At 34.0% G+C, this 18,890-nt stretch overlaps 3 protein-coding genes across 6 annotated transcripts; 1 reads left to right on the forward strand and 2 right to left on the reverse strand.

The window, feature by feature from the left end:
* Positions 1-1,145: 1,145 nt before the first annotated feature.
* On the reverse strand, positions 1,146-4,819 carry LOC125813148 (sec14 cytosolic factor-like). Of its 3 annotated transcripts, XM_049492637.1 has the most exons (7): positions 4,705-4,806; positions 4,365-4,469; positions 4,214-4,295; positions 3,167-3,203; positions 2,332-2,449; positions 1,509-1,619; positions 1,146-1,409 (listed from the first exon to the last, which is right to left on the reverse strand). In XM_049492637.1, the coding sequence occupies exons 1-7, from the start codon at positions 4,774-4,776 to the stop codon at positions 1,281-1,283; spliced, it is 654 nt and encodes a 217-aa protein (XP_049348594.1). In that variant the 5' UTR covers positions 4,777-4,806; the 3' UTR covers positions 1,146-1,280. The 3 variants fall into 3 exon arrangements, with proteins under 3 accessions (XP_049348594.1, XP_049348595.1, XP_049348593.1); XM_049492636.1 differs by having other exon boundaries at positions 1,149-1,409; positions 4,214-4,469; positions 4,705-4,819; XM_049492638.1 differs by lacking the exon at positions 1,509-1,619 and having other exon boundaries at positions 1,148-1,409; positions 4,214-4,469; positions 4,705-4,791.
* A 1,919-nt stretch (positions 4,820-6,738) lies between these two features.
* Positions 6,739-11,213, forward strand: LOC125813147 (uncharacterized). Its single transcript, XM_049492635.1, has 7 exons — positions 6,739-7,384; positions 9,059-9,145; positions 9,252-9,296; positions 9,395-9,490; positions 9,610-9,711; positions 10,645-10,799; positions 10,888-11,213. Exons 1-7 carry the CDS (start codon positions 6,806-6,808, stop codon positions 10,967-10,969), a joined length of 1,146 nt encoding a protein of 381 aa, XP_049348592.1. The 5' UTR covers positions 6,739-6,805; the 3' UTR covers positions 10,970-11,213.
* Positions 11,214-11,762: 549 nt separating this feature from the next.
* Positions 11,763-17,767, reverse strand: LOC125813138 (aspartokinase 2, chloroplastic-like). 2 transcript variants are annotated; one of them, XM_049492625.1, is made up of 14 exons: positions 17,542-17,767; positions 16,280-16,821; positions 16,120-16,202; positions 15,978-16,018; positions 15,183-15,337; positions 14,542-14,691; positions 14,349-14,444; positions 13,895-14,011; positions 13,478-13,597; positions 13,298-13,390; positions 12,963-13,079; positions 12,641-12,757; positions 12,219-12,281; positions 11,763-12,106 (listed from the first exon to the last, which is right to left on the reverse strand). In XM_049492625.1, exons 2-14 carry the CDS (start codon positions 16,661-16,663, stop codon positions 11,939-11,941), a joined length of 1,704 nt encoding a protein of 567 aa, XP_049348582.1. In that variant the 5' UTR covers positions 16,664-16,821; positions 17,542-17,767; the 3' UTR covers positions 11,763-11,938. The 2 variants fall into 2 exon arrangements, with proteins under 2 accessions (XP_049348582.1, XP_049348581.1); XM_049492624.1 differs by having other exon boundaries at positions 12,957-13,079; positions 17,542-17,761.
* Between the last annotated feature and the right edge of the window lie 1,123 nt (positions 17,768-18,890).

The raw sequence follows: 18,890 nt of genomic DNA on the forward strand, positions 1-18,890 counted from the left end.
ACATTGACCATTTCTCTATATTTTCATAGAACACCTTATTGTAAATTCAGCCAATCACTTGGAAAGAGTCAGGTTGAACTAGAGCCATCAATATGGGCTAGACCCGTTGGGTCATCCTGGCCTAACCCTTAATTTGATAGGGCTGTGCTACGATTTTTGGAATCCATTTAAGAAAAAGGTTTTTTAGTCCAGCCTGAATAAACTTATCGATTTGTGGGGCTTGAGAAATATGAAAAGGGCCGGCCCGTGGGCTAAATAAAAATTAATTAAAAAATAAAAATAAAATTAGAGTATTAAAAATAACATGAGTCTAAACTCAAAATTTGTTTATAGTTTATAATATTACAATTTAAATACAAATTATGTTTATAAAATATGTACTACATAAAATAAAATTTCCTTAAAATTTCTAGGAAATCACTACATAGGTCGTAGCCTATGGAATATTGTCATAGTTTTTGTATTTTATTATGATCATTGGAAAACAATTAGGTTAATAATTCTATTTAGCTATTTATTCTTTTAATTGAAATCAAACTTAATAAATATTCTAAATATAATTATTTGTGGATTTGATTAACAAGTAGTAACACTAACACCATGTAATATTGTTTTGTCGATATTTATGATAATATTTTTAAATTATAATTTAATTTAAAAAAATATAAAAAATATACTTTTAAAAAAAGAGGGTTGGCCCAGCAAATCCCGTAGCCCACGTACTTATGGGTTGGGCCAACCATTTTCTGGCCCACACCAAAAATGGGCTAGCCTGGCCTGACCCGTCAAATTTCAAAGTCTGTGTGGGTTAGCCCCGGATGGGGTGGGACAGCCCATATTGACAGCTCTAGGTTGAACTATGGTTAGTTGAGTATCACTGAAATATATTCGGATTTTATTATATGACTACAAGTAAAAAAAGATGTAATTTTTTTTAATAACATAAGTAGTATGCATAATAAGACTTTCTAACTTGACTTCAACTGACAAGTAAGCACTCCAACTTTGAGAGTGCAATGTCAGAACGCTCCAAATGAATATCTAAACACCTCCAAAATTTATGTCACGTCAGGGTCGGGTGTCATGAGACAATGGGGACGAGTTGGAGTGTTCAGTTGCCAATTGAGACCAGTAATTGAAATGTCTCTCGAAGTTGGAGTGCTTACTTGCTAGCTGAGGTCAAATGTGAGTGTATGTTTATACATTATGCCTAATTAGTATGTCTGTGAAGCTATTCTTTTTCATCTTATTTCACATTTCTATTATTCCTTTACTTTGTGTTAGTAGTTCACAGCAACATTCTGCAGAAGTACAAGTTTAGCGCGCCCTCCATACTCCTCTGGTAAGACGTCTTCACCAACCTCTCTGATGAACTCTTGCTTTTGTTCTTCACTTGTAACAATCCTAACCTGTGTAGTGATTTGATATTAGAAATGAAGACTACATTTAAACGTGCATTTTTGTTAAACGTAACATCATCCTATGGGCTATTATGCACATTGACGTACCTTCTCCTGAGTTGCTTTATCAAGGAAGAGACAAACAAATCTCCATACGGTGACAAAGAATTGTGGCATGTTTAAAAGGTAACAAATAGCTAAGCGTTCAGGGTAGTACGCCTGTAGAAAGAAACTGTGTGAAATGTAGCTTAGCATTAATATAACACACTGAATATAAAGAACAGAATATTATATCAGCATTCCAACAAGGCCTTCATCAATTAGTTCAGTTTATTGCTCCCTATGTTGCCCGGACTCTTCAAAAATGTCATTGGGTGTGTGTCAGCATCAGATCCTTCAAAGAGAGAACATTTTTGGAGGGTTTGCCACATCATTTTTAGGAAGTCTGAGCAACATAGATTGCTCCTAATTTGTCTAAATCAAGATTCAAGAGCTTAAATGGAGCAACAATTTTGACCAAAATATCCAAACTATTTGTTATATCAATGTCATCTCATAGCTATGTTGCTCAGACCCTCCAAAAATGCTGCTGCAACCATGTCGGATCCTGCAAAAGAGCATAGCTCTAGGAGGATTAGACACATACCTGACAATATGTTTGAAGAGTCTGAGCAATATTGTGTCATAGTTCAAGCAAACCAAAGCCTCAACTATATCTCAGATGAGAGAGTTCAATACCAGCTGCAGCTACATACATAGTCTAGTGAGTTCTTCTACTAAGCCGTTAATCTTGACTCTTTGAACTGTCTTATAGCTGACAAGAGACGTATAATGTTGTCCGTGGTACAAGAATCATGTATCTTCTCATAATACTGGTTATGTGTGTCTCTATACTAATGGTTTGCGTACTATGGACAGGCAAAAGTGTTACCTGTAAAAACTGAAAACCAGTGATCAGTCCACGAAGATCAGCATTGCTATAGGTAATATCTTGGAGATCAACAATTCCAATAAGTTTCTCATTTCCTGTTTCTCTACCATTGAACGAACTGAAACAAGCACAAAGAGGTCAAGTTAGAAACTAAACCACGATTCTCAGCACAAAAAACATATTTGGAGAGGGAAAATATGAAACCGGTGACCAACCACACACATTACGAGGCCTCTATTGTTTCACCAGATGAAAACTACAAGCTAAATTTCCTAGATCCAACGTGATAATCCAATGTTTTTAACCAAATGAAACTCTGCTCCGGTGAAGATATGACCCTTAGGCCTAACTCAACCCTGACCGTAGAATTGCTCAAGTTCATGTGAGGACACCACCAGCCCATTCCCCAACAATATAGGACTCTTATAACCAAAAGATAAATTTGACAGGTTATATTATACAATAGTGCCTATAATATACGACGTAACTAGTGTCTATTCTCTTCTATGCTTGTACCTGTTCATCCTTCCAATCCTCTTGTTTAGATATCAGTACGTCATAAGCAGTTTGTCATTATTATCATTTCTTGTGCAAGCAAGAGAAGGAAGTTCTATCATTACTTTGTTCCTCACTAAATAAGACAGATATCAGAGTGACCAAAATAACAAAATATAAAAGTAACATCCAAAAGGATCTACAATCCCAAATAAGCGTGAACACACAATCTACTGAGCGGTTTACTCGTTTTCAGTTTTCAGAAATGAGAATAGTAGGAATATAACGCCCAACAATTTTCCAAATGGTAAAAGAGTAACATGATTGAATAAAATGGTACCTTGCAATTGTTTTGTCCAGTAGATGAACCACAAATTCTGCACAAGAGCTGAATGTGTCAATACTAACTTTATCATTAAGAGTAATCATTAGCATCCTACAGAAAGGCGAAGTAAGAATTGAAAAGAGTTCGTTCAAGAAACGCCCTTACCAGTCACCACCAAAAAAATTCATCTACATTACCAGAGATAAGGGTGCATATGAGAGAAAAAGATACAGCGGAATGAATCATTTAACAGACTGCAACTTGGTAAAACACTATAGATTGTTTCTCTTTTTTGGTGCTTTAGCAATGTTACTTCATAACTCAAAAAAGTATTTTTCGGAATTTAAGAGTTCCGTATCCCTTTTACTGTCAAAAACATTAATTTATTGCATGCAAGAGTAAGCCATTGATGCAACCAACCAGAACTTTAATCATCTAACTACTCAAAAAGTCAGCCATTGAGGCAACCAAACAGAATATTTCTTGTCAAAAGAAAACACAAACAAGATAAACAGTCATTGACTAGATATGTAAAATATACCAAAATTCCCTTTAATCTTGTCGTCTTAAACATGTCACGTGGAAAGTTAGGATTAAGGAGTTGCCAAAAAAGAAAAGAGTCATTCTTTTTTAAAGGGAATAAAACGAAAAGTAACACAAACAAATTGAAACGGACGGAGTATTTGTTTATGAACTTATGATATCGAATCTCAGGATATGATCTACCGACTTCACGTTATTGTATATTTTCAATGTCTTTCTGCTTTTTCCTATCAAATCGTCACACTAGCTGTATGTATGGCCACTCATAAAAAAATTCTATCACAACTCTTCAATCATTCAACTACACAAACAGAAAGAACATTGTTAAGGCACCAAAAAGATCAACAATCTATAGTGTTTTATAGCTAGCTACTCAAAAGAGGCATCAATGAGGCAACCAACCAGAATACTTCTTATCAATAAAACACAAACAAGACTAACCAAGAACAATAACAACAAAAAATGCAATGTAGTGAATAAAAAAAGAACCTTTACTCTTAAAGGGAAAATAAAATTTACTCTTGAATTGAACTTGATCCTTGGAAGGAAAATGTTTGTTACTTTTAACCATCACAACAGGGTGGCCATTCTTGGATAATCCCTGCAAATAAATTTTTTCAGCTGCTAATTCATCTGCAACTTCAGAATCAGTGATGTACCCAATTGGAACCATTTCAGCCCTCCATTTTTTCCACTGACAAAACATCTTTGCAGTTTTCTCTGGGTTCATTGATCTTGCAATCAAGAACCTCATTAGTGTCTTCTCTCCATAACTCTGAAACAAAACAAAAACTCATTATCAGTACAAAGATTTGAACTTTACACTAAAAGAAGAAAAAGGGTGTCATATTTTTAAAAAAATTTATCAAAACTGATTATCAGTACAAAGATTTGAACTTTACACTAAAATGGGAAAAGGGGGTCAATAGCTTTTAAAAAAGAATTGATTATCAGTACAAAGATTTGAACTTTACACTAAAAGAGGATAAAGGGGTTCATTTTTTTCTTACTTCAGTGGAAGATCCAAGTTTTTCAACTGATTTCCTCATTTGTGTCAATGCAATTTCTTGATTTCTATCCATTCTTAGTTATCTGCTTTTTCTTTTTGTTTTGCCAATTCAAAAAGAAAGGTTATTGGGAGGAGATGACAAAAGGGTACAAAAGCTGATGATGAAGGAGTTGACAAAAGGGGATAGTAAAAATGTTGACCTTTTATAAACTTAAACCATCAAAACTGTTAACTACCTGTTTAAGAGACAATCTTGTTAGAAGTTTGGCTTTGTATCGGTCGGTTAGGTTTGATTCGGTTTGATTTTAAAGTTTATCCGTTTAACTTATTGTTATTGATTTGTAGTCAAGTTAAATTATTATAGATCCGTTAAAATACTAGTTTATCGATCTTATAATTGATTTGGTAGTTGGTTTAATCGTTGAGATTTCACACACACAAAAAAATCATTTGGAAACAAGGTGGTCAACCAAATGAACCATGTTCATGAATTGACCGATCGCATCTTGCTTAAAAGTAAATATTGACACTTTGTGGAATAATCGAGAGTTTGAGAACATCATATTTTAAAGTATGAAACTAAATCACAAGTCAAGACTTCATATACTAATGATATGAATATAATTTATTAATTTATTATCTAATTGTCGGTTAATTTGTTAAGACATACCTTAAATCGTGAAGAATCAATAATATGATATAAAAAAATAAATCAAAACTATAATCAATTTCTAAAATAATATCATTTTTATAATTAAAAATTAACTTTAAAAATCTCTTTTATAATCATACAAATAATTGAAAAAATACTTTAAACCATAAATTTTAATATATATTTTAAAATATTTTTATGGCAAGTCAAATAAATCATATAAATAAAACATGAGTAGCAATAAATAGTTGAAACTTGGGGGAGAAGAAGAGGTATGGATATGACAGTTAGATTTGTTTGTTTATGAATTTCCCTTCACTATTTCTTTTTTATATTATTGTTATGAAATTTATTTTCACTATTAGTTTATACAATATGATAATTTTGTGACATGAGCTCAAAAGTGATGTTAAAACAATTCAATTTATTTGAGATTATTAAGATGTACTTTAAAATTTCAAAATTTATTTTCACTATTAGTTTATATAATATGGTAATTTGTGAAATGAGCTTAAAAGTGATGATAAAACAATTCAATTTATTTGAGATTATTAAGATGTACTTTTAAATTTCAATAAGTTATTTATTTTGAGGGACAAAAATTAAATATCAATCCAAAATAAGAATAAAATTCCATAAATGAGGTTTGATGGGATTGAATGCATATTAGGACGGTTCAAAACGGAACAAAATTAATAATTTGAATAGAAAAAAAGTTCTTGATTTAGCAGTTTCAATAAAAGTTTTGATTTTTTTAATTATTGAATTAACGATTTTTAACGGTTTGAGATTTTTTTAACCAATTAATCGATAACCCAATAGTAAATTAAATAATTATATTTATACCATTTGGTATATAAAGTCCTTGTCTTAGAGTTAAGTTTCATATTTTTATTTCTGACTATCTCAAGCTCTTGGTTATTCCACAATGTGATAGTATTTGCTTTTGGGCAAGATGCAATCTATCAACTCATGTGCATGATTTTTCACCTTGTCTTTAAGTGAATATCAATGATTTCTTTTGTGTCAAATCTTAACGGTTAAATCGATAACCAAATCAAAAACGATCGATAACCAATAAGCAAATATTTTAATAATTTTATAACGATTTGACATATCTACAAAACTGATAACCAATAAATCAAATCGATAAAGTTTAAAACTAAATAGAACCAACAGACCTAGTGTACACAATTCTTATATTAATCTTTTAAGATAGAAATATTATTTCCGAAAGATGATGGATTCAAGCACATGAATGCAACACAAAATAAGAACAAAAGTGCAAATGACCCTTTGCTTACTTGACTTATTTTAATTGGCCCAATTTTAAACCAGTTTTTGTCTCTTAATAAAAACCCTACCTAATTAGTTACATTTTGCTTCTTCTTCAACTGACATTTCTTCAACCATTTTCCGCCGCCATTCACCGCCGCCCCTCACCGGAAAAATGAACTCTCCGGCACTTTCTCTCCGTCACAACCATTTCCTCAATGGAGGCTCCGCTCTGGCATCCGGCATTCGTCTACCACGCTCAATCTCTTCCCCTTTCCGTGTCCGTATGTCTCTCCAGGAAAACGGCCCATCCGTCGCCGTCGTCGGCGTTACTGGCGCCGTCGGTCAAGAGTTTCTCTCTGTTCTATCTGACCGTAACTTCCCTTACCGTTCTATTAAACTCCTTGCAAGCAAAAGATCAGCTGGAAAATCGATGAAGTTTGAGGAACGAGATTATACTGTTGAAGAACTCACTGAGGATAGTTTTGATGGTATAGATATTGCATTGTTTAGTGCTGGTGGTTCGATTAGTAAGAAATTTGGACCGTTGGCTGCTCAAAAGGGAACAATTGTGGTGGATAATAGCTCCGCTTTTCGAATGGATGAGAATGTGCCTCTTGTGATTCCAGAAGTGAATCCTGAAGCTATGGCACATGTCAAGCTTGGTTCTGGAAAGGGAGCGCTTATTGCGAATCCGAATTGCTCTACTATTATTTGCTTGATGGCTGTTACTCCTCTCCATCGTCGTGCTAAAGTGAGAGTTCGATTTTTTCGTGTTTTTCCTAGTACATTTAAGAAATTAGAAGTTAATCTATATGATACAATTTATGTGACGTAGTTTGATTAACAATAAGTCTTTTTACCCGAACTGCGTTGACCTGTTTTTCCTTGAGCTGAGGGTCTATCGGAATTGAGATCACACTAGGATTGTTGTTGTTGTAGTTTAAAGAACAATGAGCTTGTGGTCTAAAATGTTACTGTATATAACATTTGTGTGTCTAAAGATTTGTTTTTTATTATAAAATTTGGAGACTTTTTGGTTTAAACAACACTTAATATTTGAGAATTAGATCATTTGTGTGCGTTTAGTTTGTTTAGAGATTTGTTTGGCGTAGTGGCGGAGAGAATGCCTTTTTGGAGTACAATTTGAGAATTAGATCTTTCATGTCCTTTGGAGTACGATAAAACATGCAGTGAGGCAAAAAACAAAAGAAAAAACACTAGGTGATTTCTCCTATCTACCTGAACCTTGGTGTGTATTATTACATGGTGCTTGTATTGGTGGGAGGTAGTAGATACTTGGTAGAATAGTCAAGATGTGCACTGGTCCATCATAAAAGAAAATGTGAACAATGTACAACTTGTGGTAATTGTTACTCCAAATTAGCTGGGGTCGGTATGTGAAGTTCTCTATATTCATCCTGCACTATCTACAACTGTATTTAGAGGATTCATCATAATTATATTTTTTCTGGGATTTGCGGCTATATTTTGCAAAGTGGAATAAAAGTAATTTTCTTTCCTTGCTTATAAAAAAGAAATCAAATTATAGCACCGGTGTGCATATAGATGATCACAAGGTTTAGACTTTGGCTATTTTTATATGAAAATAGAAGATTGAATTTCTTCTATCTATGGAGTGGATATTGGAAGTGGATGATTGTTAGGAACTTAGGATTGCAATAATTTTACTTGTTTTTACCTGTATCTTGATTCTGTTATACTTTTGTATTGATTTTCCTGTTCGAAAACTTGACCGCACCTTTGCAAAGCCCAAAAGGATCTCTCTTTTGTTAAAAGTTTACAGTGCAATCTTGATATGGAGGCCATTAATTTTCTCCCAACTTGTCAACTCATGTTTCGTTTGTTGAAAAGAGTCAAGTATGGAAATCAGAAAAGAAAGAGTTTAACATGTGACAAACAGTGCAAATGAGTGATTTGGATAAGAAAGAAATAACAAAATAAAGCATTAGAATTCTTACATGGAAAAAGCAGTTTATTGTGTAGATAATCAAAACAATGATGAAGTAGATTAGTCATTGAGATGCCAGAAATGCAGACTAAATACAGTTATATTCTGCTCACCCATGAAAGAATTCTCTAGCGAGAAATAGTTTTCAAAATAACTAAGAGGGCACTGTTAGATAGAAATGGATGAGAATATTTAGAAGGAATTTACCACACAATAATACACTTTCTCTTTTTTTTCTTTTCTGCTGTAACATGAGACTTGAGTGAGAAAATCTTTTGGTAAGTGTATGCTTATTCAACATTGAAAACTTTTCCATTTTCATTGGCATGTATTTCACTTACACATCCGTCTCTGTGGTAGTTGTGCAGACCTTCAGAGTTTAGATCAACCAATTATTAGTTTAAGAACCAAGTCAGTTCACTTTTACTCATCCTGTGTAGATATGCACATTTCCAGGTCAAACGCATGGTTGTTAGTACATATCAGGCAGCTAGTGGTGCCGGTGCTGCTGCAATGGAAGAGCTGGTGCAGCAGACTCGTGAGGTTTTTACTATGTTTCCTCTATTTTCCATGGTTTAATATATCTAGTGATATTAAGTCTACTAATTAATTCTCCCAATGATTTGAATTTTTGTATGTTGCCTACTAGGTCCTGGAGGGAAAAGAACCAACCTGCAATATCTTTAACCAACAGGTCCCGTCTTGTGATTTACCTTCTCAATGCTCAGTTTGTTTCTTCGATAACAGATGAATGCAGTGCCATCTGATTGTTTCTTTTACAAAATTATGCAGTATGCTTTTAATCTTTTCTCACATAATGCACCTATTCAACCCAATGGATATAATGAAGAGGAAATGAAGCTGGTCAAAGAAACAAGAAAAATATGGGTAAGTATACTTGTTAAAACCTTGGTACTCAATACTCATGCCTGATCCTAGAGACAACAATAAAATAATTGCGCATCTATTGTACTAACTACTAACCCACCCATTCTGCTTGTTATCAGAGTGACAAGGATGTCAAGGTTACTGCAACATGTATACGTGTTCCTGTTATGCGTGCACATGCTGAGAGCGTGAATCTTCAATTTGAGAATCCCCTTGATGAGGTAGCCTTTGCTAAACTTACAGCAAATCCTTTGTTAAGTTATCTTCCTGTCCTGACAAATGATTCCTTTGTTTTTTATACAAAGTGATTCCTTTCTAACTTCGGTTTTTTTTAAGACATTGAACTTATGTTTATTTTGTTCTGAAATGCGTAAAAGTTGTAATAACGTAGATCCAATTAGCCAAAAGGTCCAGGTTCATGTAGCTCAGGCTGCAGTGCAAAGAAAAAGATGTACTATCAATTAGTAATGACATAAAGATTAAGATTGTTGCTTTAATAATCATATCCCACAGTCACATATCCAACAGTCCCATTCAGCACATCATATTTTTGTTTGTGCATTCAAGTGGTGTTGGACCACAGTGATATTTGAAGTCCTTGCATAGTAAGTTGCCACAAATAGCAAAGTTTGTCAAATGGGGGATATTGTGAAATGTATTGGAATTTGGCTTATTTGCTAGAAGCATCCATTTGATGAGTTCAATCCTCACAATTGAGTGATGTCATGGGACAGCTAAAGCTACTTTATGAAACCATAAATTTTATCTTTACTATAATCTTGTGTTAACATAACGTAACCATGAGAAATCCTGCAGTCAGAAATTCTGCCAATTTTCTGCTTTGTAGAGTCACTCATGGTAAAGAAAGATGAAAATAAGAGACATCATGACTCCTTTTTTACTAGTATAGGTGGATCTTGGAGATGTTTGTGCGCTACAGTATTACAAAGTTTAACACCGACATTGACAAGTTTCCACGATCCATTTAACCCATTTAGCTTCTAGCAAAAGCTTTTTAAGGTTTCAATTAAGTATGTTCTTTGTGGCTTCTCAAAAAAACAAAAAAAATCACATATCAAGAGATGTTATAAGCATTCTTACTTTCCCATAACCTCCAGTGTAAATTGCTTTAAGCTTTTTTTCTAACTGTGCAGAATACTGCAAGGGATATTCTTAAAAATGCACCAGGTATAGTTGTAGTCGATGACCGTGCAAGTAATAGATTCCCTACCCCACTTGAAGTTTCCAATAAAGACGATGTTGCAGTTGGAAGAGTACGACGTGATGTTTCCCAAGATGGAGATTATGGGTAAGAATTTGGTTTATATGCAAATGTTATCTCTAAATGATTTACTTCCTTTCCAGTACCCCAGAGCTGATGACTTCTTTTTATATAGGCTGGACATCTTTGTTTGTGGTGATCAAATACGCAAGGGAGCCGCCCTTAATGCTGTCCAGATTGCAGAAATGCTGTTGTAGATTTGCGATATAGCACCCCTAAAGGTTCTAATTTTGGCTCAAATATGAGAGACAGAGAACCTTAAAGGTAGTCGCGTATTCCTCCAGCATTACATTTTGCTTGGTGAGATTTGGGAATCCTCATTTACATTAGTCGAGTTCGTTCTAGTTTGAAGAGAGATTTTGCTTCAAACTCTTGTTTCTGTGAAACTTTTGTTATTATTTATAATAATCTTCTTGTTGAGCTGGTAAGTCTTTCATATTTTAATTTCCAGTATTCTCCCATTTCACAATGGGCCCTAATCAATAATCAACAAGTCCTTGCTAAAGAGATCCTTTGTCTGGCGAGGATAGTGTGTACACTGTCTTACCCCTACCTTCATATACTCATTTGTGGGAGTACACGGGATATGTTAATTTGTTTGTTAAAACCAAGAAATTGTAACAAATAATAAACTAAAAGATATCAAATCCTAAAATGGTTTTATCAAAAGAACAAAAACATGTAAAATCCCCCAGTTAGTCACTATCACTTCATTCTATAATTTTTATTTGTTATGTTTTAAAAATAGGATATGATATTTTAAAAACTTATATGAAATGATTTGACTTGCACATCCAATTGCATATGATGAGAAATTAGCATCATTATATGTACAAATACTTAAAAGTATAATAGCAATGGGGGAAACTATTGGATTAACTTATGATATTAAGATAACTAAAGTTGGATAAACAAAATGAGTAGATCATTTTGGAGAACTTGTGTACATTCTCCTTGGCATTGTAAAGTAAATTTGCTCCATTAAAGATATAATAAAGGTAGCTTAGATAGATCGTAAAATGTGTCTTCTTGCTACAAGTGATAAATGTTACAACGACGAAACAGAACTGCAGCCACACCCCAAAAAAATACTAGCAAAATTTCGTTCATTTCCTCGAAAATATTATTGGAAAGAACAATCATACGAAGGAGAAACCGAAGGAAAATTAATTGGACAACGTGGACAAGGGAGTAGTAGTAGTAGTAGTAGCATAGCCATTTCCAGATCGACTTTCCCAGACTAGTTCAGAAAGATCACTCTCGAAGAAGGAATGGTGGAGAGCCCTTACACATTGTTCCGCTTCACTGTCGTTTACTATCAATGAGATATTAACCTGTGCATCGGACACAAAAGTTAAGAGTGTTGTATGTTATAGCACTAACAAACATTCTCCAGTAGGCATGATTGACGTATAGTAGCTGTGAATACAAGAGAGGGTAGATTACCTTTGATGCACCTTGAGAGATCATCTGAACGTTGACACCATTGGTACGCATAACGTGGAAAGCCTATGGTTCAATGCAATTACAGTAAGAAGATGATAATGATGTCAACACAAAAGAAACTTGCATGCTAGTGTCATGTAACAGCCTTCTGAACACTGAACATGTAGAAGAATATGCAATTGATAGAATGAGACACTGAGCACGTGGGCTGTGAGGTGGCTAGGAATTCCGGTTACTAAATCACAGAGACACAACTCAGGAATTGGAACGAGCTACAGTATAACTACGTTGAGTGAGCCTTGAGACAGCATATTAGGTCATGCAGTACATTGAGCTAAAGTTCTAGAAAAATAAACAAATGGAAATTTTGTTGGTCACTAAATGAATGTCTACGAGGATTATAAAAGGTCAGTAATAAGCACCTTTTCTAAAATCAACGAGGACCTCTGGACGTTCCCAATCAGAGAGATGATTGATCTGTTTTGAAGTAGCTTCACAACTGCAATTTTCTCAAGTTCTTCTACAACGTTATCAAGCTCCTGTATGATTTGGTAATTGAAAATGTTACAATGCACCACTGAAAGGCATCTTAAAATGAACAAATAAAATTATGTATGGAACATATGAGCATTTATGAGTTGAGCCGATTCGAAAACTGGTAGTGAACACTTGAAGATAGATTGAATGGGAAAGTTGAAATTTATTGAAGTCGTGTAGAAATTAAGAAGATAATCATACGCTTGCCTGTTGAATTAGTTCTCTGCTCCAAAGTTTTGATGGGTCCAATGTCAAGGAAATACTAACTTCACTTGTCGCAACGACATCAACAGATATCCCTAAGTCTTCAAAGATGGAGAAAACCTGAACAGGAACTACATTAAATTCTTGACTTCAGGGCAAAGTAATACTCCCTCCATTTCAATTTGTTTGCATGATTTTGACTTGGCATGGAGTTGAGTAAAAAACATTTGAATCTTATGATCTTAAACTAAAGAAATGTAGACAGTAGAATGTACATATTGGAAGTAAGACAAACAAATTGAAACGGAGGGAGTAAAAGGTTATTTGGCAACTACTACCTTTGCAAGGAAGCCAAATTGACCAAGCATACGGGTACTCGCGATATCCAACATGGTTACATTTCGTTTAAGAACAATACTTGTAAGTACCGCCTGCAAAGCATGGAGGAAACAAAATCAAGTTAGTTTTTCATTATTTCTGCAGCTAAATGATATAGTGAAAAATGAAGAAGCTCTCACCTTACTCATATCTCTTGTTTTAACGATGAGAGTGCCAGGAGCTTTAGGATTATACGAGTTTTTAACCCTAACAGGAATATCACCCTCTCTAGCAGGCCTCATGGACTGTGGATGAAGGACCTGTAGAAACATTTTCAGAAGCCAAAAGTATAAGGGTAGCAGCATAACTATCCTAAATACACACTTAAACTGCCAATTTCATATCTTCAGATCTCCATTTTAGGTTGTCCAAAATGGATTGACTTGCCATAAATTCACCTCCAAAAAAGAGAATCTTCAGAAAAATTTCTTGACTAACTCGTCCAAAGGAGTAAATAGTACTATTCTGTTGGTAGAGGCAATTAGGAAACTAAAATCACTAAGACGCTACAAGTGGCATATCCAGGATCAACTAATTTCTGAAATAGCTAACAATACCTGTGCGCCAAAGTATGCAAGTTCAGCTGCCTCATCAAAAGTTAGATATGGCACAGTCTCAGCACGTGGATATATGTTGGGATCACATGTCAAAACACCGTCAACATCCTTCCAGACCTGTGAGTAATATGACAAAGTGATTCAGATTCTAGGCAGCAGCAATATCACACTTGCTTGATAGCACCTCTTGTGCTTATACAAGGATGAGTGCAATTAAAGACGTATTCTAGCACATTGACAGCATCCCGGTGAACTCAGCTCTCGCTATGCACGGGGTCCGGGTAAGGGCCAAACTGCAAGGGTCTATTGTATGCAACATTACCTTGCATTTCTGCAAGAGGCTTGGTCACATGGCAACAACTTTACCAGTTATGTCAAGGCTCCCCTTATTCTATCACATTGACAGCAATTGATAAAAACAGTGTATTCAAGATTCAGTGACCAAGTAGTAAACCTGAATTTCACGTAATCCCAATGCTTTACCGATTGTTGTAGCAGTCAAGTCACTACCACCCCTACCTAGTGTAGTCACAGCACAAGTCCTCCAACCCTTCAATCGGATACACACAACATTGTCATTCAGGAACTGCAAACTCTAGGGAAAAGCAACCCACAAAAAATGCATGAAGAAGTTTAAAAAGAAGCACCTTCCCAAGAAACCCAGTGACAATAGGGATTGCAGGATTACTCATCCAATCACCAGTTAATCTCTTTGCAACAGCAGGATAAGTTGCTTCCAATATATCCGCATTAGTGAAATCATCAGTAGTTATAATACCCATCTCAAATGCATCATACTGCAGAGGAAACCCAAAAGAAGATACTTGGTATTTTAATACAAGAGATGCCAACAAGAAAACAAGATCTAAACAAGGAACAACGTAGTCAGCAGTCCTGTAAAGGCAGGATCAGCATGATACTGTTTTCAGAACCTTGACCAGTTATCACTTGCAGGTGCATGTGATAAATGGTCAACGTTCTGAAAAGACCAAATAAGATGCATTGAGTTAAATGTATGTAGTTACCAAATTAAGAGAGCAAACTAATAATTACTACATAAGGCTGGAATTGCCTGGAGAATTTCTCCAGCTCTCTGATGTTTCAAGTAACCACTTTAAGCTTTCGTTGCTTTGTTTTCAAATTAATAACTTTGGCAACATAATCCGTGGATATCAAGAGCCAGAGACCGCAATATTTTAATGAACTCCAGGAAAATAGTTATACTCAGTTTATTACATATTAGAAGTTTGGGAACTCTGAAAATGGCATAATTGAAAAATATACATACTTGGCGGGATTTGACACCAAGTTTATTCAGATATGCGGTAAATATTCTTGTGGACATACACTCTCCAAAGGACACCAAGTAGTCCCTTGCTCGTGGAGTCAACTCTTTCATCAAAGCAATTCCATTCAAAAGTTGTTCCAGTTCGAGTAGATGCTCTGCAATTTTTTTCCAATAAGATATGGCAATCAAATAGACATGTTTGAAAACTACTTCTAAGAATAATCAGGTATCATACCAGTAACAGATAGAAGATCCCATGGATGCAAACAATAAAGTACTCGTAAAACATTAAAAGGTCATTAAATATGTTGCTGAAAGCATTTATTCATCATAGTAGTTGAATTTATTTCTCTAGAAAGGTTACATCATTACAATTCTGAACCGAGGGGCATACAACAGTTGGATTTTAATTTATTCTGTAAATGTTTAGAAACACTATGTAGACCTTAAACAATTTCAATGATACACGACACTCATACATTTAGATACACTTTTACTAAATAGAGCATTGGAGCATTAGGAGGGAAATTTTAGAGTTCTTTGGATAATAGAGATCATGGAGGCTTAAACAATAAAGTTCAGAAGAATTTAGCATTCTAACATTTACAAACTACTACACCTCAATCCCAAGTAAGTTGGGATCAGCATATGAATTCTCAAAGTCCATGTCGCTCCTAACATTTACAAGGGCAACAAAATGCGAGAACCTTGGAAAATCAAGTGTTACCCAACACTTCTTTTTTTCCAAAGGGGAACAAAACAAACATGACACTGGAGCTCCAGCTAATTACTCACTTGAAATGGTAGAACTCTCTACTCCAAGTTCGTCTATTGTCCTGTGTGAGGGACATAAAAATGAGGAATTAGAATAGATCAAATAGATGAATAATGATCTTGGAAACAAAATAACGTTCGCAATAGAGGCTCTCATCTTCACCTAAGATGGAGCTCCTTTATAAAAGCCAGCTCTTGCAGATCAGAAACATTGGAAACACCACAACTCTGAGCCTTTTCACCAGCCTGAAATACATATATGCATATAAATAAGACGCATTGTAAATGCTCAAAGCTCCTTTAAAATGGTTTTGAAACAGTACCAGCAAAAGGTTGTTTGTTGTCTTTCCCATTGCAGAGAGAACAATAACAGGTCTCTCTTCTGGAAAGCTAAGAATAAGATCAGCTACTTCTCTCATTCTTTCGGCTGAGGCTACTGATGAACCACCAAACTTCATAACACAGGTCAATTCATCAGGAACCTCACCAAAAGATTCATTCTTGGTCTCGTTAGGATTAACATTAGCTGCTTGTGCTTTACATACCAGTCTCTGCACTCTTTCACAACAAGAAGCCTTCACAGATTTACTTGGCGCAGAAACAAAGGGGACAGTACCCACAAAATCAAGTTGTGGGAAATGCACGCTTCTTTTGAGTACAGAAGGGTAGGGAGTTTTAACCCCACAAAAATGTGACAATGTTGCCATAATAAATCAGCTAAGGAAGCTCCAAAAAATGGATATAAATTACAATAAAGTTATTTCGACGAATGAAGTGACTCGGGTTTTGCAAAAAGCAGAGAGAGCCAATTAACTTAGCTAATTAGCTCCCCCTGCTGAAAATATACTCCAACAATCAAGCAATCCTGCACAATCCAGCAAAAAAATGAGCCTACTTCAAACACAAGAATAATAAAACAACACACTAGACCTCCCATTTATAGAAACAATACTCCAACGTCCCACTTAACTTTAAACAACCGTATTTGACAGTACACGGTAAATAAGAAGCTGATTTAACGTATACATTAGACGAGCTTTCACATACACCTTCCATATGGAAATCTTCATACAGTAAACTCAGTCATAGTATTGATAACAAATCCACACTATACATTAGTAATAAGTACTAAAAATAAGATTTTTATGTGATACTGAAATGTAGTATCATCAAAGTTTAAAACTTTACAATAAGATCAACAATTTAACGAATACAAGAATCTCGAAATCAACAATATATATAACATTTCTCCCAAAACCAAAGCAACATCAATAGTATTGCTCCCAAAAGACCATAAAACCTTCATCACATTGTTCTGTAACATTATTGAAAGAACCCCAAATCCCATTAGATGAATATTACGCATATTAGAATCCCAAAAGGTCATAAAAACTCAATTCACAAACATTTACAAGACTTATAAAAAGAACCCCAAATCCCATTATAGCTGAAAATAAGCATGCAAAATAAAAATCAAAAAATCAAAAAAATAACAGCAATACATAAAAACGCAACATTTCTTATAAATATCATTCATTTCATGATCAAAAACAATTTTTTTTTAAAAAAAACCCATTTGGCTTACCTGATTCAAAATCGGATTTTTCAGGTTCAAAACTGCCGTCTGAAACCAAATCTTTTGTGGGAAATTTGCACTATTTCTTGAAATTCTGTTAATGGTGTCGAAAACCCAATTGGGAGAAGAGAAAAGGGTCGTTAAATCACAAATTCTTAAAGCAGCTAAGAGAGGAGAAGCTCGGCAGGGACGTGGCTACAGGTTTGGCGGCTTAGGTTTTTGTTGTTTTTCTTTTATAATTTGATAATTAATTTTGATATGGTATACTACTACTCCGTTTAAAAAAATGTCTAGTTTGACTCGGTATCGAGTTTTAAAATATAAAAAAAATCAATCTTGTGATTCTAATGTCAAATTTACCGAAGTTTTATTAATTGTGTGGCTTTAAACATATCCCGTGAAAAATTGAAATTAAAATTATTTTGATTTTTATTTAAATTTTATTATATCGTATCATTTAAATTCATTGTTAGGTAATGATGAAAAGATACATTTTGTGTAACGATTGCGTCATTACCTTAATATTTTCTTCTCATTTTGTCTTTACTTATTTTTTAATAATTTCTATTTTATTATTTACTCTACATTTTCACAGTAGTTCTACCATGTACCCTACAATTTCTTATAGACTTATTATCAAAATTATGAATGTATGACATTATGTAACACCAGAAAACAATACGATCTATTTAAATATTATACTTATTAAAACAATATAATACAATACAATACAATATAATAAGACATAAAACAATACTTTTAACAACCATCTAAACAAAATAGTAGTGTGTAGTAACTACAAAGTCGGGCAAATAAGCATATTCCATATGACATTTTATATCTTATTTTTAATTATTTTTATTATTTCTTTTTCTTTTTTGTTCTTCAAAATTTAATATTTTAAAAATCAAATAATCCATTCAAATTCAAATATAGACATTCTGGCATTATTAATGACTAGAGTAACTTTCACATATAGCAAATATAAAAATTATATATGTATGTTATAATTATAGTTTGTATAATTGAGCTCTATAGCAAATTTTATGTTTGCTATGGAGCTTTTAATTTGTATAATTCGCTACAAACATTCAATTTTATACAAATTGTTCAGTTTTGTATAAATTCATTTATACATTGTAATTTGTATAATAAGATCTGTATTTGTATAATTATAAGTGTATAGGACGAAAATATATGTATTTGCATTTGTATATACACTTTTATCTTGTTTTATACAAACAAAAACACATTTTATACCGAAATATATAAAATGGCTAATTGTATATCGAATCAGATGATAAAAAAAGGGGATGTTTGCTGCGAATTACAATTAAAATAAACTATAGCTATAACAT

The sequence above is a fragment of the Solanum verrucosum genome, unplaced genomic scaffold (assembly GCF_900185275.1).
Source record: "Solanum verrucosum unplaced genomic scaffold, falcon-dt-bn FXZP01000236.1, whole genome shotgun sequence".
NCBI classification, from domain to species: Eukaryota; Viridiplantae; Streptophyta; class Magnoliopsida; order Solanales; family Solanaceae; genus Solanum; species Solanum verrucosum.